This window comes from Carcharhinus amblyrhynchos, chromosome 16, assembly GCF_965287045.1.
Source record: "Carcharhinus amblyrhynchos chromosome 16, sCarAmb.v2.hapA, whole genome shotgun sequence".
Classification (NCBI taxonomy): Eukaryota; Metazoa; Chordata; class Chondrichthyes; order Carcharhiniformes; family Carcharhinidae; genus Carcharhinus; species Carcharhinus amblyrhynchos.
In genome coordinates this window covers 224,793-250,262 of record NC_137339.1, presented here as the reverse complement: position 1 = coordinate 250,262, position 25,470 = coordinate 224,793, and the positions used below count along the sequence as shown (strand labels likewise).

General features: G+C 45.3%; 1 protein-coding gene across 1 annotated transcript in view; it reads left to right on the top strand.

The window, feature by feature from the left end:
- fer1l4 (fer-1 like family member 4) overlaps positions 1-25,470 on the top strand; it is a 261,986-nt gene that overhangs the window by 98,794 nt on the left and 137,722 nt on the right. Inside the window, exons 23-24 of the mRNA XM_080204539.1 lie at positions 5,918-6,101; positions 15,437-15,561. Of these exons, the coding sequence (XP_080060665.1) occupies positions 5,918-6,101; positions 15,437-15,561 (309 nt within the window). The remainder of the gene's footprint in view (positions 1-5,917; positions 6,102-15,436; positions 15,562-25,470) is intronic.

Genomic DNA, 25,470 nt, shown 5'->3' with positions numbered 1-25,470 from the left:
ATATGTAAGGAGATTCTGGATAGGTGCAGAAAATATAGGTTTGTTGTAGTGGGAAACTTTAATTTCCCTTGTATAGACTGGAAAGTGCTTAGGGCTGGGGGTCTGGGTAGGGAGGAATTTATAAAATGCATACAGGAAGGTTCTTTGGAACAATATGTTGATAGCCCAACTAGAGAGAGGGCTATACTGGACCTCGTACTGGGGAATGAGCCCGGTTAGGTCATCAAAGTTTCAGTAGGGGAACATGTGGCAAATAGTGACCACAATTCTGTAAACTTAAGGATAGTAATGGAAAAAGATGAATGTTGTCCTACGGGTAAGGTGCTGAATTGGGGGAAGACTAACTACAGCCGGAGTAGGCAAGATTTGATGGCTGTTGATTGGGAGAGGCTGTTCGAGGGTAAATCCACATCTGGTATGTGGGACTCTTTTAAGGAGCAGTTAATGGGGCTGCAGGACAGGCATGTGCCTGTAAAAAGGAAGGATAGGAAAGGTAGGATTAGAGAGCTTTAGATAAGGTACCTCACAAGAGGTTACTGCAGAAGGTCAGGGGACATGGAGTTGGGGGTAGGGTGTCAGCATGGATAGAGGACTGGTTGTCAAATAGGAGGCAGAGAGTAGGGGTCAATGGGTGCTATTCGGATTGGTGGCTGGTGACTAGTGGAGTACCCCAGGGGTCGGTGCTGGGGCCTCAGCTATTTACCATTTATATAGATGATCTGGAGGAGGGAACCGAGTGTATGGTGTCGAAATTTGCTGATGACACCAAGATTGGTGGAAAGGCAAATTGTGCGGAGGGTGTGGAGAGTCTGCAGAAGGATCTAGATAGGCTGGGCAAATGGGCCAGGAACTGGCAAATGGAATTTAATGTTGGCAAGTGCGAGGTGGTCCACTTTGGTAGGAATAATGGTAAGAAGGATTATTACTTACGTGGAGAAAAACTGCAGCAGGCGACGGTGCAGAGGGACCTTGGGGTCCTTGTGCATGAGTCGCAAAAACCCAGCCTGCAGGTGCAGCAGGTGGTCAGGAAGGCGAATGGGATGCTGGCCTTCATAGCGAGGGGGATTGAATATAAAAGTAGGGAGGTCTTGCTGCGGCTGTATAGGGCATTGGTGAGGCCGCAGCTGGAGTACTGTGTGCAGTTTTGGGTGCCGTACTTACGCAAGGATATTTTGGCCTTGGAGGGAGTGCACAGGAGGTTTACTAGGCTGATGCTGGAGTTGAGGGGGTTGAGCTATGAGGAGAGGCTGAATAAACTGGGCTTGTACTCGTTAGAGTTTAGAAGAATGAGGGGAGATCTCATTGAGACGTATAAGATGATGAATGGGATGGATAGGATAGAGGTGGGGAGACTCTTCCTGCTCAGAGAGGACAGTAGGACTCGGGGGCACAGCCTCAAGATAAAGGGGGGCGGTTTAGAACAGACTTATAGAACATAGAACACTCCAGCACAAACAGGCCCTTCGGCCCACGAGTTGCGCCGATCACATCAACACCTACCAATCTATAGACCTATCTATAACCCCCAATCCCATTAAATCCCATATACTCATCCAGAAGTCTTTTAAAAGACCCCAGCGAGTTTGCCTCCACCACCACTGACGGCAGCCGATTCCATTCACTCACCACCCTCTGAGTGAAAAACTTACCCCTAACATCACTTCTGTACTTGCCTCCCCGCACCTTAAATCTGTGTCCTCTCGTAGTGACCATTTCAACCCGGGGAAATAGCCTCTGAGAATACACCCTATCTATTCCTCTCAACATTTTATAAACTTCTATCAGGTCGCCTCTCAACCTTCGTCTCTCCAGGGAAAAGAGTCCCAGCTCCCTCAACCTAACTTCATAAGGCATGCCTCCCAGTCCAGGCAACATCCTTGTAAATCTCCTCTGTACCCTTTCAATAGCTTCTACGTCCTTCCTATAGTGAGGCGACCAGAACTGCGCACAGTACTCCAAATGAGGCCTGACAAGGGTCTTATAAAGTTGCAGCATTACCTCCCGACTCCTAAACTCAATCCCTCGATTAATGAAGGCCAGTACACCATACGCCTTCTTGACCACATCCTCCACCTGCGAGGCCGATTTAAGAGTCCTGTGGACCCGGATCCCAAGATCCTTCTGCTTTTCAACACTACTAAGACTCCTGCCTTTGATAGTGTACTTGTTCATCCCATTGGTTCTGCCAAAATGGACGACTACACATTTATCCGCGTTGAAGTCCATCTGCCACTTCTCCGCCCAGTCCTGCATCCTATTTATGTCCTGCTGCAACTTTTGACATCCTTCCAGACCATCCACAACACCACCGACCTTCGTGTCATCTGCGAACTTACTTACCCATCCCTCCACTTCCTCATCTAGGTCATTTATGAAAATGACAAACAGCAAGGGTCCTAGAACAGATCCCTGGGGCACTCCACTGGTGACTGACCTCCATGCCGAAAAAGACCCATCCACAACCACTCTCAGTCTTCTGCAGGCAAGCCAGTTCTGGATCCACAAGGCCAAAGGCCCTTGGATCCCATGCCCTCTCACCTTCTCAAGAAGTCTTGCATGGGGGACCTTATCAAACGCCTTGCTGAAGTCCATGTACACCACGTCCACTGCACTTCCTTCGTCAATGTGTTCAGTCACATTTTCGAAGAACTCAACAAGGCTTGTAAGGCACGACCTGCCCTTGACAAAACCATGCTGACTATTTCTGATCATGTCAAACCTCTCCAAATGCTTGTAAATCTTGTCCCTCAGAAGCCTCTCCATCAGCTTACCAACCACTGAGGTCAGACTCACCGGTCGGTAATTTTCCGGGCTATCTCTGTTCCCTTTCTTGAAAATAGGAACTACATCCGCAATCCTCCAATCTTCCGGAACCTCTCCCGTCTCCATTGACGACGCAAAGATCATCGCCAGGGGCTCTGCAATCACTTCCCTCGCCTCCCACAGTATCCTGGGGTACATCCCATCTCGTCCCGGCGACTTATCTATCTTGATAGAATTCAAAAGTTCTAACACATCCTCCTCCTTAATATCCACGTACTCAATCTTTTCCATCTGCTGCAAATCCGTAGCAAAATCTCCCAGATCAGTTTCCACTGTGAATACTGAGGCAAAGTACTCAATAAGCACCTCTGCCATTTCTTCTGGTTCCACAAAGGCCTTTCCCCCTTCACCTTTTATAGGTCCTATCCCTTCTCTTCTCATCCTTTTACTTTTCACATATTTATAGAAGGCCTTGGGATTCTCCTTAATCTTACCCACCAAGGTCTTCTCATGACCCCTTCTGGCTCTCCTAATTTCCCTTTTAAGCTCCTTTCTACAGTCCTTATACTCCTCAAGATCCTTAACCTCTCCTAGTTCCCTGAGCCTTTTGTACACCTTCCTTTTCCTTGAGGAAGAATTTCTTCACTCAAAGGGTGGTGAATCTCTGGAATTCTCTGCCCGTTGAAGTGGTGGAGGCTACCTCGCTAAATATTTTTAAGATGCGGGTTGATGGGTTTTTGATAAGAGAGGGGATTAAGGGTTATGGGGAGAGGGCGGGAATGTGGAACTGAGCCACAACAGATCAGCCATGGTCTTATTGAATGGCGGGGCAGGCTCGAAGGGCTAGATGGCCTACTCCTGCTCCTATTTCTTATATTCTTATGTTCTTATTACCAGGGAAATTGTGGATCTAATCAAAAAAAAAGAGGCATAAGTAATGTCCAAGCAACTAAAAACAGATGGAGCTCTGGAGGAATACAGAGAAAATAGAAAAGAACTCAAACAGGGAGTTAGAAGGGCAAAAAGGAGTCACAAAATGTCCTTGGCAGACAGGATTAAGGAGAATACAAATGCATTTTATACATATGTTAGGAACAAAAGGGTTGTCAGGGAAAGAATCGGACCTCTCAGGGACAAAGGAGGGGAATTATGCTTAGAATCCAAGGAAGTAGTTGAGATCCTAAATGAATACTTTGTAACAGTATTTACAAAGGAGAGGGACATGTTGACTGGGAGTGTCTCAGAGGGAAGTGTTGACCTGTTAGAAAAATTCTAAATTACAAGGGAGGAAGTGTTAGGTTTTTTAGGAAACAATTAAAACAGACAAATCCTCAGGGCCTGATGTCATCTATCCTAGACTGCTCAGGGAGACAAGAGACAAAATTTCTGGGCTTCTAACAGAAATCTTTGTCTCTTGGTTGGACACAGGTAAGGTCACAGAGGATTGGAGGATAGCAAATGTGGTCTCATTATTTAAGAAGGATAGCAAGGATAACCTGGGTAATTATAGGCCGGTGAGCTTGACGTCCGTGGTAGAGAAATTGTTGGAAAAAATTCTTAGACATAGGATATATGCACATTTAGAATGGAATAATCTCATTAGCGATAGACAGCATGGTTTTGTACGAGGGACGTCATGCCTCACAAATTTAGTTGAGTTTTTTGAGGAGGTGACAAGAACGATTGACGAAGGAAGGGCCGTGGATGTCGTCTATATGGATTTTAGTAAAGCGTTTGACAAGGCCCCTCATGGCAGGCTGGTGCAAAAAGTTAAATCTCATGGGATAAAAGATGAGCTAGCTAGATGGGTGGAGAACTGGCTTGGCCATAGAAGACAGAGGGTAGCAGTGGAGGGGTCTTTTTCCAGCTGGAGATCTGTGACCAGTGGTGTTCCGCAGGGCTCTGTACTGGGACCTCTGCTGTTTGTGATATATTAAATGATTTGGAAGAAGATGTAGCTGGTGTGATCGGTAAGTTTGCGGATGACACAAAGATGGCTGGACTTACGGATAGTGATGAACATTGTCAGAGAATACAGCAGGATATAGATAGGCTGGAAAATTGGGTGGAGAAATGGCAGATGGAATTTAATCCAGATAAATGCAAAGTGATGCATTTCGGTAGATCTAATGTAGGGGGGAGTTATACAATAAATGGCAGAACCATCAGGAGTATAGACACACAGAGGGACCTGGGGGTGCAAGTCCACAGATCCTTAAAGGTGGCAGCACAGGTGGAGAGGGTGGTGAAGGTGGCATATGGTATGCTTGTCTTTATTAGATGGGGCATAGATTATAAAAGTTGGCATATGATGTTGCAGCTGTGTAGAACGTTAGTTAGGCCACATTTGGAGTACTGCGTCCAGTTCTGGTCGCCACACTACCAGAAGGACGTGGAGGCTTTGGAGAGAGTACAGAAAAGGTTTACCAGGATGTTGCCTGGTATGGAGGGTCTTAACTATGAGGAGAGATTGGGTAAACTGGGGTTGTTCTCCCTGGAAAGACGGAGGATGAGGGGTGACGTAATAAAGGTATATAAAATTATGAAGGGCATAGATAGGGTGAACAGTGGGAAGCTTTTTCCTAGGTTGGAGGTGACGAACACAAGGGGTCACAGGTTCAAGGTTAAAGGGGCAAGGTTCAACACAGATGTCAGGGGTATGTATTTTACACAGAGGGTGATGGGGGTCTGGAATGCACTGCCAAGCAGGGTGGTGGAGGTGGACACGCTGGGATTGTTTAAGGCTTATCTAGGTAGCCACATGAACAGACTGGGAATAGAGGGATACAAATGAATGGTCTAGTTGGGCGCATGAGTGGTGCAGGCTTGGAGGGCCGAAGGGCCTGTTCCTGTGCTGTATTGTTCTTTGTTCTTCGTTTATTGTTTCAGTTAAGTGAATCTGAGAAACATAGAGAATAGGAGCAGCAGGAGGCCATTTAGCCCTTCAAGCCTGTTCCGCCATTCATTACATTCATGGCTGATCCCATGAGCGTAACTCAGTTTCTGTCTCCACAGATGCTGCTTGTCAGCTGAATACTGTCAGCATTTTCTTTCTATGTGTGAACTTTCACCCCTTTCACCCTGAGGTAATTCCCTGAAACGTACCAATTCTACATCACAGATTAAAATTTTCTGTTCTGATGTTTTTAACCAGGCTCCAGGTGCACCTATTGGGGAGATTTTTGCAAAATTAGAGCTTTACATGTGGCTGGGAGTCACAAAATTCGTAAAGAACAACATCAGCAGCCTGCCCCAGGAATTTATTCCAGTCTATGAGGAACATGAAAGGAGAACAGAGATTTCTCGACCACTGCCACCAATCAAGCTCAGTAGTGACTGTAAGTGATTATATTCGAATTCCACCCCTCCTACACCCAAATTCCACCCTTCTCACACCCACACCTGTGCCCACCCTGTATCCACACTACTACCCACACAGCCCCATACCTACACCTGTACCATGCCTTTAACCTCATATTTTGGGGGGAGTTCTACGGCTTCTGAAAATGAAATGGTTTTGTTGGCGAATGCAGGGTTTACTCATACAATTCTCAGTTGTGTTAGCATTCTGTATCTCAAGCCATGTTGAGAAAAGAGCCTCAGAATCTCCTGCACAATCATCACTTCCCACAACTCCACTTTCCTCCACAACATAGAAACGTAGAAGATAGGAGCAGGAGAAGCCCATTTGGCCCTTTGAACCTGCTCCACCATTCATTACAATCATGGCTGATCGACCAACTCAATGGCCTAATCCTGCTTTCTCCGCATAACCTTTAACCCCATTCGCCCCAAGTGCTATATCCAGCCACCTCTTGAATACATTCAATGTTTTGGCATCAACTACTTCCTGTGGTAATGAATTCCACAGGCTCACCACTGTCTGGGTGAAGAAATGTCTCCTCACCTCTGTCCTAAAAGGTCTACCCTGAATCCTCAGACTGTGACCCTTGGTTCTGAACTCCTCTAACTTCGGGAATACCCTCCCTGCATCTACCCTGTCTAGACCTGTTAGAATTTTATAAGTCTCTATGAGATCCCCCTGATTCTTCTGAACTCCAGTGAAAACAATTCTAACCTTGTCAATCTCTCCTCATACATCAGTCCTGCCATCCCCGGAATCAGCCTGGTAAACCTTCAATGCACTCCCTCAAGAGCAAGAACATCTTTGCTTAGAGAGAGGAAACCAAAACTGCACACAATACTCTAGGTGTGGCCTCACCAAGGCCCTGTAAAATTGTAACAACACATCCATGCTCCTGTACTCGCAACCTCTCGCAATGAAGGCCAACATACCATTTGCCTTCTTTACTAACTTAACATAGAACATAGAACACTACAACACAAACAGGCCCTTTGGCCCACTAGTTGCACCGATCACTTCTATACCTACTAAGCCATAGACCTATCTATAACCCCCAATCCCATTAGATCCCATATACTCATCCAGAAGTCTTTTAAAAGACCCCAGCGAGTTCGCCTCCACCACCACTGACGGCAGCCGATTCCATTCACTCACCACCCTCTGAGTGAAAAACTTACCCCTAACATCTCCTCTGTACTTGCTTCCCTGCACCTTAAATCTGTGTCCTCTCGTAACGACCATTTCAGCCCTGGGAAATAGCCTCTGAGAATCCACCCTATCTATTCCTGTCAACATCTTATAAACCTCTATCAGGTCGCCTCTCAACCTTCGTCTCTCCAGGGAGAAGAGTCCCAGCTCCCTCAACCTATCTTCATAAGGCATGCCTCCCAATCCAGGAAACATCCTTGTAAATCTCCTCTGTACCCTTTCAATAGCTTCTACGTCCTTCCTATAGTGAGGCGACCAGAACTGCGCACAGTACTCCAAGTGGGGTCTGACTCCTAAACTCAATCCCTCGATAATGAAGGCCAGTACACCATATGCCTTCTTGACCACATCTTCCACCTGCGAGGCTGATTTAAGAGTCCTATGGACCCGGACCCCAAGATCCCTCTTTAACACAGCTAAGACTCCTACCCTTGATATTGTATTCCTTCATCCCATTGGTCCTGCCAAAATGGACCACTACACATTTATCTGCGTTGAAGTCCATCTGCCACTTCTCCGCCCAGTCTTGCATCCTATCTATGTCCCGCTGCAACTTCTGACATCCCTCCAGACCATCCACAACACCACCAACCTTCATATCGTCGGCGAACTTACTAACCCATCCCTCCACTTCCTCATCCAGGTCATTTATGAAAATGACAAACAGCAAGGGTCCTAGAACAGATCCTTGGGGCACTCCACTGGTGACCGACCTCCATGCAGAAAAAGACCCATCCACAACCACTCTCTGCCTTCTGCAGGCAAGCCAGTTCTGGATCCACAAGGCCAAAGCCCCCTGGATCCCATGCCCTCTCACCTTCTGTACCTTCATACGGCTTACCTTCAGTGAGTAGTGCACAAGGGGACCCAGGACCCGCTGCACACTCCCATCTCCCAATTTATAGCCATTCAGCTAGTCATCTGCCCTCTTGTTTGCTTCCAAAATGAATAACCTCACACTTATCCAAATTGTACTGCATCTACCATTTGATTTGCCCATTCACCCAACTTGTCCATATCATTCTAATGGATCCCTGTGCCCTCATCACCGTTCACTCTTCCACCCAACTCATAGAACATAGAAAACGACAGCACACACAGGCCCTTTGGTCCACAAGTTGCACTGATCATATCCCTACCTACCAGGCCTATCTATAACCCTCAATTCTGTTAAATCCCATGTACTCATCCAGAAGTCTCTTAAAAGACCCCAACGAGTTCGTCTCCATCACCACTAACGGCTACTGATTCCACTCACCCACTGCCCTCTGAGTGAAAAACTTACCCCTGACATCTCCTCTGTACCTACTCCCCAGCACCATAAACCTGTGTCCTCTCGTAGCGACCATTTCAGCCCTGGGAAATAGCCTCTGAGAGTCCACCCGATCTATACCTCTCAACATTTTATAAATCTCTATCAGGTCACCTCTCATCCTTCGTCTCTCCAGGGAGAAAAGACCTAGCTCCCTCAACCTATCCTCATAAGGCATGCCTCCCAATCCAGGCAACATCCTTGTAAATCTTCTCTGCACCCTTTCAATAGCTTCCACATTTTTCTTGTAGTGAGGCGAGCAGAGCTGTGCACAGTACTCCAAGTGGGGTCCGACAAGGGTCTTATAAAGTTGCAGCATTACCTCCCGACTCCTAAACTCAATCCCTCGATTAATGAAGGCCAGTACACCATACGCCTTCTTGACCACATCCTCTACCTGCGAGGCCGATTTAAGAGTCCTATGGACCCGGACCCCAAGGTCCTTCTGATCCTCTATCATTTACAAACTGTAAGATGTTACATTTTGTTCCCTCATCCGAATCATTAATATATATTGTGAATGGCTGGGGTTCCAGCACCGAAATCTGTGGCACCCCACTAGTTACTGATGCCAATTTGAAAAGAACCCATTAACTCTTAAGATGACCGCCAATGCATCCACTATTTCTAGAGCCACTTCCTTAAGTACTCTGGGATGTAAATTATCAGGTCCTGGAGATTTATCCGCCTTCAATCCCATCAATTTTCCCAGCACCATTTCTCCATTAATATTGATCTCCCTCAGCTCTTCCCTCTCACTAAATCTTGCATTCTCCAACATTTCTGGCATTTGATTTGTGTCCCCTTTTGTGAAGACAAGAACATAAGAACATAAGAAATAGGAGCAGGAGTAGGCCATCTAGCCCTTCGAGCCTGCCCCGCCATTCAATAAGATCATGGCTGATCTGATAGTGGTTCAGTTCCACTTCCCCGCCTGCTCGCCATAACCCTTAATTCCCTTATTGGTCAAAAATCTATCTATCTGTGACTTAAACACATTTAATGAGATAGCCTCCACTGCTTCAACGGGCAGAGAATTCCAAAGATTCACCACCCTCTGGGAGAAGAAGTTCCTCCTCAACTCTGTTCTAAATTGACTCCCCTTTATTTTGCGTCTGTGCCCTCTAGTTCTTGTTTCCATTCTAAGTGGAAATAATCTCTTTGCTTCTACCCTATCTAGCCGCTTCATTACCTTATAAGATCTCCCCTCAGCCTTCTAAACTCCAATGAGTACAGGTCCAGTCTATTCAATCTCTTCTCATAAGATAACCCCCTCATCTCAGGAATCAACCTAGTGAACCTTCTCTGCCCTCCCTCCAAGGCCAATATATCCTTTTGCAAATAAGGGGACCAAAATTGTACACAGTACTCTAGTTGTGGCCTCACCAGTGCCTTGTACAATTGCAGCAAGACCTCCCTGCATTTATATTCCATCCCTCTTGTGATAAAGGCCAACATTCCATTCGCCTTCTTGATCACCTGCTGCACCTACAAACTGAGTTTTTGCGATTCATGCACAAGGATCCCCAGGTCCCTCTGCACAGTAGCATGTTGTAATTTTTCACCATTTAAATAATAATCCATTTTACTAGTATTCCTTCCAAAGTGGATGACCTCACACTTAAGAACATAAGAAATAGGAGCAGGAGTAGGCCGTCCAGCCCCTCGAGCCTGCCCCGCCATTCAATAAGATCATGGCTGATCTGTCGCTGCTCAGTTCCACTTTCCCGCCCTCTCCCCATAACCCTTAATCCCCTCTCCTATCAAAAACCCATTAACCCGCGTCTTAAAAATATTTAGCGAGGCAGCCTCCACCACTTCAACGGGCAGAGAATTCCAGAGATTCACCACCCTTTGAGTGAAGAAGTTTCTCCTCAACTCCGTTCTAAACCGCCCCCCTTTTATCTTGAGGCTGTGCCCCCTAGTCCTACTGTCTTTTTTGAGCGGGAAGAGTCTTTCCACCTCTATCCTATCCATCCCATTCATCATCTTATACGTCTCAATGAGATCTCCTCTCATTCTTCTAAACTCTAACGAGTACAAGCCCAGTTTATTCAGCCTCTCCTCATAGCTCAACCCCCTCAACTCCGGTATCAGCCTAGTAAACCTCCTCTGCACTCCCTCCAAGGCCAAAACATCTTTGCGCAGGTGCGGCGCCCAAAAATGCACACAGTACTCCAGTTGCGGCCTCACCAATGCCCTATACAGCTGCAGCAAGACCTCCCTACTTTTATATTCAATCCCCCTCGCTATGAAGGCCAGCATCCCATTCGCCTTCCTGACCACCTGTTGCACCTGCAAGCTGGGTTTTTGCGACTCATGCACAAGGACCCCGAGGTCCCTCTGCACCGTCGCCTGCTGCAGTTTTTCGCCCCGTAAGTAATAGTCCTTCCTACCATTCTTCCTACCAAAGTGGACCACCTCACACTTGCCAACATTAAATTCCATTTGCCATTTCCTGGCCCATTCGCCCAGCCTATCTAGATCCTTCTGCAGACTCTCCACACCCTCCGCACAATTTGCCATTCCCCCAATCTTGGTGTCATCAGCAAATTTCGACACGCTACACTCGGTTCCCTCCTCCAGATCATCTATATAAATGGTAAAAAGCTGAGGCTCCAGCACCGACCCCTGGGGCACTCTACTAGTCACCATCCGCCAATCCGAATAGCACCCGTTGACCCCCACTCTCTGCCTCCTATTTGACAACCAATCCTCTATCCACGCTAACACCCTACCCCCAACTCCATGTCCCTCGACCTTCTGCAATAACCTCTTGTGAGGCACTTTGTCAAACGCCTTCTGAAAATCGAGAAAGACCACATCCACCAGCTCTCCTCTATCCAACGCCCTAGACACATCCTCATAGAACTCCAGTAAATTTGTCAGACACGACTTCCCTTTAATGAAACCATGCTGCGTCTGCTCTATCAAGCAATTCCCTTCAAGATGCCTCGCAATTTCCTCCTTAATGACAAATTCTAACATTTTACCTACCACAGACGTTAAACTAACCGGCCTATAATTCCCCGCCTTTTGCCTGGCACCCTTCTTAAACAACGGCGTAACATTAGCCGTTTTCCAATCATCTGGCACTTCCCCGGAATCCAGCGACATTTGGAAAATAACCACCAAGGCATCCACTATCACCTCCGCCATTTCTTTCAGAACCCTCGGATGCATTCCATCCGGTCCTGGGGACTTGTCCACAATCAGCCCCTCCAGTCTGTCGAGCTTGCCAACATTATACTCCATCTGCCAATCCTTGCCCACTTAGCCTATCCAAATCTCTGTGCAGACTTTCCATGTCCTCTACGCAATTTGCTTTCCCACTCATCTTTGTGTCATCTGCAAACTTTGTTACCCTACACTCAGCCCCCTCCTCCAGATCGTCTATGTAAATGGTAAACAGTTGAGGCCCCAGCACCGATCCCTGTGGCACGCCACTAGTCACCAACTGCCAACCGGAAAAGCACCCATTTATTCCAACTCTCAGCTTTCTGTTAGATAGCCAATCCTCACCAAACAGAACCAAAGTATGTATTCAGTTGCTCGGCCATTCTCCCCGTTTCTGTCTGTAGGACCGACATTTGTCTTCACCAACCTCTTTTCCTTCATGTATCGATAGAAACTTTGGTGTCAGTCTTTATGTTTCCTGAAAGCTTACTTTCGCATTGTATTTTCCCCTTCTTAATCAATCACTTGGTCCTTCTTTGCTGAATTCTAAACTGCTCCCAATCCTCAGACCTATTTATTTTCTTGGCTAATCTGTATACTTCTTCCTTATTTTGAATACTCTCTCTAATTTCCTTTGTAAGCCATGGATTGGCCCTGTTACCCATTTTGTTTTTGTGCCAGAAAGGAATGAACAGTTGCTGCAGTTCCCCCATGCGTTCCTTGAATGTTTACCATTGCTTATCCACTGTCATCCTTTAAGTAACTCTCCCCAATCTATCAAGGCCAACTCACACCTCATATCCTCATAGATTCCTTTATTAAGATTCAGCACCCCAATCTCAGAATCAACTATTTCATTCTCCATATTGATAAAAAGTTCTATCATGTTATGGTCATTCATCTCCAAGAGGCCTCGTACAGCTGGATTGTCAATGATTTCTTTCTCATTACACAGTTCCCAGTCTAAGATGGCCTGCTCTCTAGTTGGTTCCTCCACATATTAGTCAAGAAAACCATCCCGTATACACCCCTGGAATTCCTCCTCTATATCTACGTGCAGATTAAAATCATCCATGATCACCGATATTCCCTTATCACATGCATCTCTAATTTTCTGTTTAATGTCATTCCCAAAATCACCACTGCAGTTTAGGTGTCTACATATGTCACCCATTTTATGCTTTTGCCCCTTGGTATTTCTCAACTCTACCCATACAGACTCCACATTGTCAGAGCTGATATCCTTTCTCACTATTGTGTTAATTTCCTCTTTAACCAGCAGTGCCATTCCACCACCTTTTCCTTTATGCCTATCCTTTCTAAATATTGAATAACCTGGTCACCCTGTGGCCATGTCTCCATAATGCCAATTACATCGTACCCATTTACATCTATCTGTATGAATAGTTTATACACTTTATTGCAAATGCCCCACGCATCAAGACACAGAGCCTTTAAACTTGTCTTTTTAATATTGTCTGCCTTGCTCCCAATATTTTTCTCTATAGCCTTGTTTGAACTTGGTTTCTCTGCCTATTACTTTTCTCATTCCCTTTGCTACCTTTTGTTTTTGTCCTTGCTCCCTCCTTCTCTGATTCCTTAATAGGTTTCCCTCCCCTGGCATATTAGTTTAAACCCTCCCCAACCACTCTAGCAAACAGTCCCCCTTCACTAAAACTCAAGATAACAAAGAAAATGAGGAGGTGGAGCTAAATGATAATTCATAATTACTTATGAATCTTGGGTTTGCATGAGTTTGTTTTTGTCTTTGAGTCTGGCTTCTGGATAAAAAGCAGAGGCTCATTCTACTTCAGAGTTAATTTTCAGACTCTATAAATATGTAAATGATAGAATTATTATTATTATTATGCAAACACACATTTTCATATATCCATCCAACTTCTAAAATCTGTCTCTCAATGAGAATTTGGTGCTGGATATTTTATAGAATTACAGAATGGTTACATAAGAACATAAGAAATAGGAGCAGGAGTAGGCCATCTAGCCCTTCGAGCCTGCCCCGCCATTCAACAAGATCATGGCTGATCTGTCGTGGCTCAGTTCCACTTTCCCGCCCTCTCCCCATACCCCTCAATCCCCTCTGTTATCAAAAACCCATCAACCCGCGTCTTGAAAATATTTAGCGAGGTAGCCTCCACCACTTCAACGGGCAGAGAATTCCAGAGATTCACCACCCTTTGAGTGAAGAAGTTCTTCCTCAACTCTGTTCTAAACCGCCCCCCCTTTATCTTGAGGCTGTGCCCCCTAGTCCTACTGTCCTTTCTGAGCAGGAAGAGTCTCTCCACCTCTATCCTATCCATCCCATTCATCATCTTATACGTCTCAATGAGATCTCCCCTCATTCTTCTAAACTCTAACGAGTACAAGCCTAGTTTATTCAGCCTCTCCTCATAGCTCAACCCCCTCAACTCCGGCATCAGCCTAGTAAACCTCCTCTGCACTCCCTCCAAGGCCAAAATATCCTTGCGTAAGTACGGCGCCCAAAACTGCACACAGTACTCCAGCTGCGGCCTCACCAATGCCCTATACAGCCGCAGCAAGACCTCCCTACTTTTATATTCAATCCCCCTCGCTATGAAGGCCAGCATCCCATTAGCCTTCCTGACCACCTGCTCGACCTATTTTGTCCATACTGGTTGGCAGTGCGATGTGTGGTGGGGCGTCTTATTGGAAGGGGGAGTTTCCCAAGGATGGGCTGGCTGAAGAATTGAGAGTTGCTCCACAGAGCTCCAATTACTGCCAAAGTCTAGGACCATTATCCCAATGCCAGTGCAACAACCCTCATGGCACATGGTGCCTGTACTGTGTCTGCAATAGACATAATTTCCCAGCAGCCATCAGAGCTTCCGTTCAATCCTCCAATGAGGTACTTCAAGGCTGTGGCAATAATGATTACGGTAGAAGGGTCTTCTACATTCATGGCCCAAATATTTCTTAGCCACCCTCTTTTTTAAACATATTTAGCAGCTTTCTTAGTTTGCCTCCATTTTGAGCTATTGTCTGCTTCCCCGTGCTATGCCCAAGAACATTTAAAATAGGACAAGCGGACCTTGCAACTTTCGTTACCTTGGTCCCATCCAAAACTCGACCACCTCACCCCACCTGCATATTCGAATTCCTCCTTACCCCCATATACCCCTCCAGCCCCCCAACTTTCTAAGATATTTGTATCCTCCGGTTGTGATTTCTTGCACATCCCCTGATTTTAGTCACTTTGTTACTCCCAATCCTGCTTTCAGCTGTCCAGGCTTCAGCTCTGGATTTCTGATCCAAGCTTCTGCGACTTTCTTCCCCTTTAGAAAACTCTTTAAAACTCTACCTTGAGATTAAAGGGATCAAAAGATATGGGGGGAAGTTAGGATCAGGGTACTGAACTTGATGATCAGCCATGATCATAGCGAATGGTGGGGAGGCTCAAAGAGCTGAATGGCCTACTCCTGTTCCTGTTTTCTATGTTTCTATGATTGGTTTGAATATCTCTTTTGTTAACTGATTATGCTCCTATGAAATACCTTGAGACATTTCACTATGTCCAGTGTGCTATATAAATGCAAATTGAGTTAGTGAATATTTTTTTTTCCTGCTTACAGATAATAGTTATTTCCAGTTGCGAGCTCATATGTATCAAGCTCGAGGTGTCATTGCAGCTGATGACACTGGATTATCAGACCCGTTTGCAAGAGTTGTGTTTTCAACACAATGTCAATCAACCAGGGTGAGAAACTTCCATCATTTATTGATAGAATGTGCATTTTTTCAAATTTTGGTGACTTTTTATATGATGTTAGTGGAATCTTTCGAGGTCAAATTTGTGCCAAGTTAATTCCCTGGGTGAGATTCACTAATCTGAGACAATCAGATTCTACTTAAAGAATGTTGGACATTCAACACCTGTTTTTAAGGAAAACTAAAAGAGTGACTGAATCCCAGGGATTGGTTGTAAGAGAAAACTCAAATAGGCGGGATAGTGAGTTGTGATAAAGAAATAAGCAATTTACAAATGGATATGGATAGGTCAGCTGAATGGGCTAAAACGTGACAGATGGAGTTTAACATGGATAAGTGTGAGGTTATCCATATTAGGTGGAGGAATAGAAAAGGTAACTTATTACCTAAATAGAGAGAAACCTCAAAATGTTTCAGTGCAGAGGGATCGGGGTGTCCTTGTTCATGAATCGCAGAAAACTAGAACGCAGGTACAGGAAGGCAAATGGAACCTTGGCATTTATTACAAAAGGACTACAGTATACAAGTAGGGAAATGTCGCTGCTACTGTATAAGGCATTAGTGAGACAGGACTTAGAATACTGCGTACAGGTATGGTCTCCTTATTTGAGGAGAGATGCAGCTGCTGTTTGGAGGAGGTTTACTAGATTGATTCCAGAGATGAGGGATTTGTCTTACAAAACGAGATTGAGTAGTTTAGTCTTATACTCCCTGGAGATTAGAAGAATGAGAGGAGATCAATTTGAGATAAATAAGATAATAAATGGGATTGACAGTATAAATGTAGAGAGGATGTTTCCTCTTGTGGGACAATCTAGAACAAGCGGTCAGAGTTTTAGGGTAATGGGTGGCAGATTTAAAATAGAGATGAGGAGAAATTACTTCTACTAAAAGGTCGTGAATCTGTGGAATTCATTGCTCCAGGGTGTGATGGACGTGGGACATTGAGTAAATTTGAGGATAGACAGATTTTTAATTTGTAACGAGTTTGAAGGGTGATGGTAAACAGGCAGGAAAATGCTGAGATGAGATCAGCCATGATCATATTGAATGGCAGAGCAGGCTTGAGGGGCTGAATGGCCCCCTGCTCCTAATTCTTATGTTTTTTTAAATTCAAAAGTACGAACACTGAAGGAAAGAACAGAAGTGCCAGGATGGCCAAATTCAGGGCCCATAATGATCCCTTTGTTCTTTCCAAGATGTTTGAATTTGAACAGTATGATGGCCATTCTCGGGCTAATTAGCAGAGTTGGCTAAGAATGTGGCCCTTAATAAAGTCAATGGGTAAGTTCAATCCCGTGTATTGGCTAGGATAGTTCTTGGGCCTGTCTCTTCTCTGTGTCCCATTGTGATATCAAAGCTTAGAGAAAAGCTGTGATTAGAAATCCCCCCCAGACAACAAAGACACTACATAGAGAGAGGTAGACATTATTCTGACTTCAAATTGCCCATGAGAGGGACAAAGATCTGCTGTACCATTAAAACACTTTGATTGCTTAACAAGAAGTGAGAAATGTAAGGTTACAGATAAGACGTTGGGACAGAAGACCATTGTATTGTAAGGTTTAGAATGGTGACAGAAAAAGGAAAATGGGTAAACGCAGAATAAAAATAATTAACTGGAGGAGAGCTGACTTCAATGGGGCATGAATGCAGCTGGGCTAAAAAAACTAGCTGAACAATGGACTATTTTCAAAACAGAACTTATCACTGGAATAGTAATCCACAGACCCTGGGCATTGTCTGGGGCCCAGGTTCAAATCCCACCACAGCAGGTTGTGAAATTTGAATCAAGGAAAATCTGGAATTAAAAATAAAATGATGATTATGAATCATTGTCAATTGTCAGAAAAATCCATCTGGTTCTCTAATGTCCTTCAGAAATAGAAATCTGCCCTCTTTACCTGGTCAGGCCAACATGTGACTTCAGATCCACAGCAATGTGGTTGACTCTTAGATGTCCCCTCAAAGAGCAATAAAAGATAGGCAGTAAATGCTGGCACAGCCAGCGATGCCCACATCTCATGAAAGAATATAAAAACAGAAATGGTCAGTATGCAGTCAAGGTATATTCCCTCAAAAGAAAAATGTAGGGCAAACAAATCCAGAGCTCCCTGAATGGAAATGGGGATAGGAATTAAGATAAAGAAGAAGAAGTGTGTCTATGACAGGTGACAGGTAGAAAATACAGTTGAGAAGCAAGAGAAATAAAAATGTTCAGAAAGTTGGTTAGGGAAGCAAAAGAGGATTGTGACAAATGACTGGCAGCCAACAAAAAAAGGGAACATCTGCTATTCGTGTATAAATAATAAAAGCATGGGAAAGGAGAAAAGGACTGATTAGGGACCAAAAGAAGATTTACACAGAGGCAGCGGGCACGGCTGAGTTATGAAATTAACATTCTGTATATGTCTCTACCAAAGACATGGTGACTGATGAGAAGACCCAAAGCTATAGTGGTACTGGGGGAGGCTTTGTTGCTGCGGTGATGATGCCGAGTTTCTTAAGTTTCCTGTTCTTGGTGTGCATGTAGATGGCATAGTTCCTTTGTCTCATCTGCTCGGCAGAGTTTTGCAGCTGGTCTGTGTTCTGAGTGCAAGTTGAGAATATGGACTCTATCTTGGTTTCCAGGATGCGGCATTTGTTGTAGAGCTGGTGATTGAGGAGTGTAAGAGAGGTGCGATGGCAACGTCTCTCAGTGTAGTCTGTGTTATAGGTTGACCTGAATGGGCCCGTGATCTGTAGTCCTTTCAGTATCTTGTCTGCTTTCTTGCATCTTTGTAGAAACTTGATGTCTATGACAATATGCATGATCTTCTTGGAGATCCTCTCCACTTGGAGAAAGCAGACAAGATACCAAAAAGACTACAGATTACAATCTCTCAAGCAGACGAGACCAAGGAACTACGCCATCTACATGCACACCAAGAACAGGAATCTTGAGAAACACGGCATCACCACCAGCAATAACCAAGCCTTCTCTGGTACCACAGTAGAAATCCATTGTCAACTTGTTGGACTACACACTTCAATCAGATGAAATAGAAGTTCTTAGCCGAAGGCTCAATTTCTGCCCCATCACCAAAATAGACCCCAACAGTCTCACGGCGGACACAGAGGAATTCATCAAGTAAATGAGGCTGTGGGAGTTCTTCCACAAACTTCAAGAGGCCAACTGCGAACACAATGAGACAGCCAATGAACTGGAACAGCCAACAGAGAGATCCACTGTGCAGCAACTGAGGGAAAGAGTTGAATTGGACTCCTCTGAATGACCGATGCCCTCGACTTGACAGTATGCCCAAGGCGTCAGGAGGTGCGTCAATGCCAGATTCATCAGCTGCACTCTCAAGACAGCCCCAAACATCACCTAAGCGTAATGCAACGCCATCTGCGCTCCTAAGACCAACCGCAACATTGTCATCAAACCAGCAAACAAAGGAGGGGCCATCATCATACTGAACAGAATGGGCTACTGCAAAAAAGTGTACTGACAACTGTACAACGAAGAACACTACAGACAGTTACCCGCATGTCCGACCAAAGAACACACCCATCAACTCAACAGACTGATCAAGACCTTTGATCCAGACCTTCAGAGCACCCTCCGTGCTCTCATCCCATCAACTCACCGCATTGCAGCTCTCTACTGCCTCCTGAAGAATCACAAGGCAAACACACGCGGCCGTCCCATCGTATTGGGCAATGGGACCCTGTGCAAGAATCTCTCCAGCTACATCGAGGGCATCCTGAAACCCATTGTACAAAGAACCCCTGGCTTTTGTTGTAACACTATGGACTTCCTTCAGAAACTCAGCACACATGAGCAGTTAAACCAGGAGTACTCCTTGTCACAATGGATGTCTCGGCACTCTACACCAGCATCCCCCACAATGATGGCATTGCTGCAACTTCCTCAGTACTCAGTGCTGATAACTGCCAATCTCCAGATGCGATTTCACAATTCATCTGCTTCATCTCGGACAATGTCTTCACCTTCAACAACCAGTTCTTCATCCAGACACAATGAACACCATGGGCACCAGATTCGCAAATCTATATGCCAATATCTTCATGCACTGGTTCGAACAAGACTCCTTCACCACACAGGACCTTCAGCCAATGCTATACACGAGATACATCAATGACATTTTCTTTCCTTGGACTCATGGCGAACAATCACTGAAACAACTATATGATGACATCAGCAAGTTCCATCCCACCATCAGACTCACCATGGACTAGTCTCCGGAATCGGTGGCATTCTTGGACACACACATCTCCATCAAAGATGGTCACCTCAGCACCTCACTATACCACAAGCCCATGGATAACCTCACGATGCTCCATTTCTCCAGCTTCCACCCTAAACACGTTAAAGAAGCCATCCCCTATGGACAAGCCCTCTGTATACATAGGATCTGCTCAGATAAGGAGGATCGCAACAGTCACCCCCAGACAATGAAAGATGCCCTCATAAGAACAGGATATGGCGCTTGACTCATCAATCGACGGTTCCGACGCACCACAGCGAAAAACCACATCGACCTCCTCAGAATTTAAACATGGGACATGGAGGACAGAGTTCCCTTCATCGTCCAGTACTTCCCCAGAGCAGAGAAGTTACAACCTCTTCTCCGGAGCCTTCAACATGTCATTGAAGACGAACATCTCGCCAAGGCCATCCTCACACTCCCACTTCTTGGCCTTCAGACAACTGGACAATCTCAAACAGACCATTGTCCACAGCAAACTACCCAGTCTTCAGGAGAACAGTGACCACAATACCACACAACCCTGCCACAGCAACCTCTGCAAGACATGTCGGATCATCGACACGGAAGCCATCATCTCATGTGAGGATACCATCCATCAGGTACACAGTACATGAGCTTGCAACTCGGCCAACATTGTCCACCTGATACACTGCAGGAAAGGATGTCCCGAAGCATGGTACATTGGGGAGACCATGCAGATGCTACACAAAGGATGAATGAACACTGCTCAACAATCACTCGGCAAGAGTGTCCTCTTCCTGTTGGGGAACGCTTCAGTGGTCACGGGCATTCGGGCTGTGATCTTTGGGTAAGCGTTCTCCAAGGCAGCCTTCACGACACACGACAGTGCAGAGTCGCTGAGCAGAGACTGATAGCCAAGTTCCGCACACATGAGAACGCCCTCAACCGTGATCTTGTGTTATTGTCACACTATCTGTAACCCCCATGACTTGCCTGGGCTCGCAACATTTCACTAACTGTCCTGGCTGTAGACAATACTCATCTCTTTAACCTGCGCTTAACCCTTTCTCTACTCACATTGCCTGTACCTTGTAGATCTTGCTGCACAGGGGATAATTTCAAAGTTTACAGGTGACACAAAATTTGGAAGTTTTGTAAACCATGAGGAGGACAGTGTCAAACTTTAAAAGAGCATAGACAAGTTGTTAGAAAGGACAAATAGAAGGAAAATGAAGTTCAATGTGAAGAAATATGAGGTGATGCATTTGTTTGGAACAACATGGAGAGACAATATAAAATAAGGGGTAAAATTCTTAAGGAGGGACCTGGGTATTATAGGTACAGATCATTGAATGTGGCAGGACAGGTGGAGAGAGCGGTTTTTTCATAGATTTTCATGGAATCAACAGCATGGAGACAGGCCCTTCGGCCCAAACTGTTCCATGCTGACCAAAATACCCATCTAAGTTAACCCCATTTGGCCCATATCCCTCTAAACCTTTCCTATCCATGTATCTGTCCAAATGTCAAGGTCCCTGCCTCAGCCACTTACTCTGGCAGCTCATTCCACACACGTACCACCCTCTGTGTAGAAAAAAAAAATTTGCTCCTCAGGTTTCCATTAATTCTTTCCCCTCTTAAATCTATGGTCAGTGCAGGCTTGGAGGGCTGTAGGGCCTGTTCCTGTGTTGTAATTTTCTTTTGTTCTTTTGTTCTATATCCTCTAGTTCTCGATTTCCCCAATCCTGGGAAAAAGACTGAGTGCATTTATACTATCCATGCCTCTCATGATCTCATATAAGATCACCCCTTAGTCTCCTACGTTCCAAAGAAAGAAGCCCTAGCTTGCCCAATCTCTTTCTATAACTCAGTGCCTTGAGTCCTGACAACATCCTTAAATCTCTTCTGTACTCTCTCCAGTTTAATAACATCTTTGTATAACAAGGCGACCAAAACCGAACACAGTACTTCATGCGCGGCCTCACCAGTGTCATGTGCAACTGCAGCATTACTTCCCAACTTCTATGCTGATGAAGGCCATCTTGCCAAAAGCCTTCTTCATTGCCCTACCTACCTGTGACTCTACCTTTAGAGAACCGTGCACCTGAACTCCAAGACCCCTCTGTTCCATGATATTCCTGAAGGTCCTACCATTCACCGTGAAAGTCCTACCTTGATTTGACTTTCCAAAATGCAACACCTCACACTTATCTATATTGAACTCCATTTGCCATTTCTCAGCCCACTTCTCCAGCTGGTCAAGATCCTGCTGTAGATTTTTGATAACCTTCCTCACTGTCTACAATACCATCTATTTTAGTGTCCTCTGCAAACTTACAGATCGTTCCTTGTACATTCTTATCCAGATTGTTGATATAGATAACAAACGGCATTGGGCCCAACACTGACCCCGAGGCACATCACTAGTCACAGGCCTCCAGTCCAACAAGCATCCTTCCACCATTAGCCTCTGTTTCCAATCATCAAGCCAACTGATTATCCAATTTACCAGCTCTCCCTGGATTCCATGTGATCTAACCTTCCAGAACAGCCTACCATGTGGAACTTTATCAAAGGCCTCACGGAAGTCCACATAGACTACACCTACCACCCTGCCCTCATTAAACTTCCTGATCACTTCATCAAAGAACTCTAACAAATTTGTATGGCATGGTCTCCCATGCACAAAGCCATGCTGACTGCTCCTAATCAAACCCTGTCTTTCCAAATGCCTGTATATCTTATCTCTCAGAATCCTCTCTAATAACTTACCCACCAAAGATGTTAGGCTTACCGGTCTATAATTCCCACGTTTTTCTTTACAGCCCTTCTAAAATAAGGGCACAGCATTTGCTAGCCTCCTGAATCCCTTGTACACCTCCAGGGAATCTCTTGATTCCAGCTGCTTGTACCTGAGCCATGTCTCCTTTTTCTTGGCCAAAACCTCAATATATTTTAAGAACATAAGAAATAGGAGCAGGAGTAGGCCATCTAGCCCCTCGAGCCTGCCCCGCCATTCAATAAGATCATGGTTGATCTGAAGTGGATCAATTCCACTTTCCCACTTTCTCCCCATAACCCTTAATTCCCTTGTCTATCAGAAACCTATCTACCCGTGAGTTAAATATATTCAGCAAGGTAGCCTCCACTACTTCAATGGGCAGAGAATTCCAGAGACTCACCACCCTTTGAGTGAAGAAGTTCCTCCTCAACTCTGTTCTAAACTGCCCCGCCACCCAACTTATTTTGAAGCTGTGCCCTCTAGTTCTGCTATCCTTTCTAAGTGGGAAGAATCTTTCTACCTCTTTGTCATCCAGGGATGTCCTACTCCTGCCAGCTTGCCCTTCAGCCTAACAGGAACATATAGACCCTGAACATTAGCTTTGTCACTTTGAAAGGCCTCCCACTTGCTGGAGGTCACTTTGCCTTCAAATAAGTTACTCCAATCAACCCTTGCAAGCTTCTGTCTAATTCCATCAAAATTCACCTTGCTCCACTTTAGAACCTGCAACTAAGGACCAGTTTTGTCCCTTTCCATAACTATTCTAAAATTAATAAAACTATGGTCACTGGTCCCGTAATGGTCCCACTGTCACCTCAGTCATTTGCTTTGCCCTATTTCCCAACAGTAGGTCAAGTTTTACCCTTTCCTGAGTAGGACCCTCCACATACTGCCTGAGGAAACTTTCCTGAACACAGTTAACAAACTCCATCTCATCTAAGTTCTTAACACTATGGCAGTCCCAATTTATGTTAGGAAAATTAAAATCCCCTGATTTGACAATCCTATTACTCCTGCAAGTTTCCTCAATCTCCTTGCATATTTGTCCTTCTAATTCCCGTTGATTATTTGGGGGCTTTTGGTATAACCCCAATAAGGTCACCATCCACTGGATGATCCCTCGGTTATTTCATCTCTGACTACTGCCGTGATGCTTTCCTTAATGAAAAATGTAACTCCCACTCCTCTCTTTCCTCCACCTCTGTCCCATCTAAGGCATCTGAACCTTGGAACATTAAGCTGCCAGTCTTGTCTCTCCCTTAGCCATGTTTCAGCCATGGCTATAATATCCCAGACCCAATTATCTATCCATGCCCTGAATTCATCAGCCTTCCCTGTCAGCCTCTTGCATTGAAATAAATGCAATTCAATCCAACAGGTAGTTAATAAAGTATATAGGAATAATGGTAGGAATAATGGTAATAAATATAAGGAATAATGGTAGGAAGAACTGTTACTTACGTGGCGAAAAGCTGCAGCAGGCGACGGTGCAGAGGGACCTCGGGGTCCTTGTGTATGAGTCTCAAAAACCCAGCCTGCAGGTGCAGCAGGTGGTCAGGAAGGCAAATGGGATGCTGGCCTTCATAGCGAGGGGGATTGAATATAAAAGTAGGGAGGTCTTGCTGCAGCTGTATAGGGCATTGGTGAGGCCGCAGCTGGAGTACTGTGTGCAGTTTTGGTCGCTGCACTTATGCAAGGATATTTTGGCCTTGGAGGGAGTGCAGAGGAGGTTTACTAGGCTGATACCGGAGTTGAGGGGGTTGAGCTATGAGGAGAGGCTGAATAAACTAGGCTTGTACTCGTTAGAGTTTAGAAGAATGAGGGGAGATCTCATTGAGACGTATAAGATGATGAATGGGATGGATAGGATCGAGGTGGAGAGACTCTTCCCGCTCAGAAAGGACAATAGGACTAGGGGGCACAGCCTCAAGATAAAAGGGGGGCTGCGGTTTAGAACGGAGTTGAGGAGGAACTTCTTCACTCAAAGGGTGGTGAATCTCTGGAATTCTCTGCCCGTTGAAGTGGTGGAGGCTGCCTCGCTAAATATTTTTAAGACGTGGGTTGATGGGTTTTTGATAAGCGAGGGGATTAAGGGTTATGGGGAGAGGGCGGGAAAGTGGAACTGAGCCACGACAGATCAGCCATGATCTTATGGAATGGCGGGGCAGGCTCGAAGGGCTAGATGGCCTACTCCTGCTCCTATTTCTTATGTTCTTATGAAATCGTACAAAAGGTTCAGGGAGCTAGGTAATCTTAGGGATCTCGAGGAGTATACGGCTTGTGGGAAGGAACTTAAGAAGGAAATTAGGAGAGCCAGAAGGGGTCATGAGAAGGCCTTGGCAGGTAAGATTAAGGAAAACCCTAAGGCGTTCTACAAATATATGAAGAGTAAAAGAATGAGATGTGAAGGAATAGCAACTAGAGTACAAGACACTGATGAGGCCACAACTAGAGTACTGTGCGCAATTTTGGTCCCCTTATTTGCGAAAGGATATATTGGCCTTGGAGGGAGTACAGAGAATGTACACCAGGTTGATGCTGGAGATGAGGGGGTTAGCTTATGAGGAAAGATTGAGTAGATGGGGCCTGTACTTGTTGGAGTTTAGAAGGCTGAGGGGTGATCTTATAGAGACATATAAGATAATGAAGGGGCTATCTGGGATAGAGGTAGAGAGATTCTTTCCACTTAGAAAGGAAACCAGAACTAGAGGGCACAGCCTCAAAATAAAGGGGGGGCGGTTTAGAACAGAGTTGAGGAGGAACTTCTTCTCTCAGAGGGTAGTGAATCTCTGGAATTCTCTGCCCATTGAAGTGGTGGAGGCTACCTCATTGAATATGTTTAATTCATGGGTAGACAGACTTCTGATTGATAAGGGAA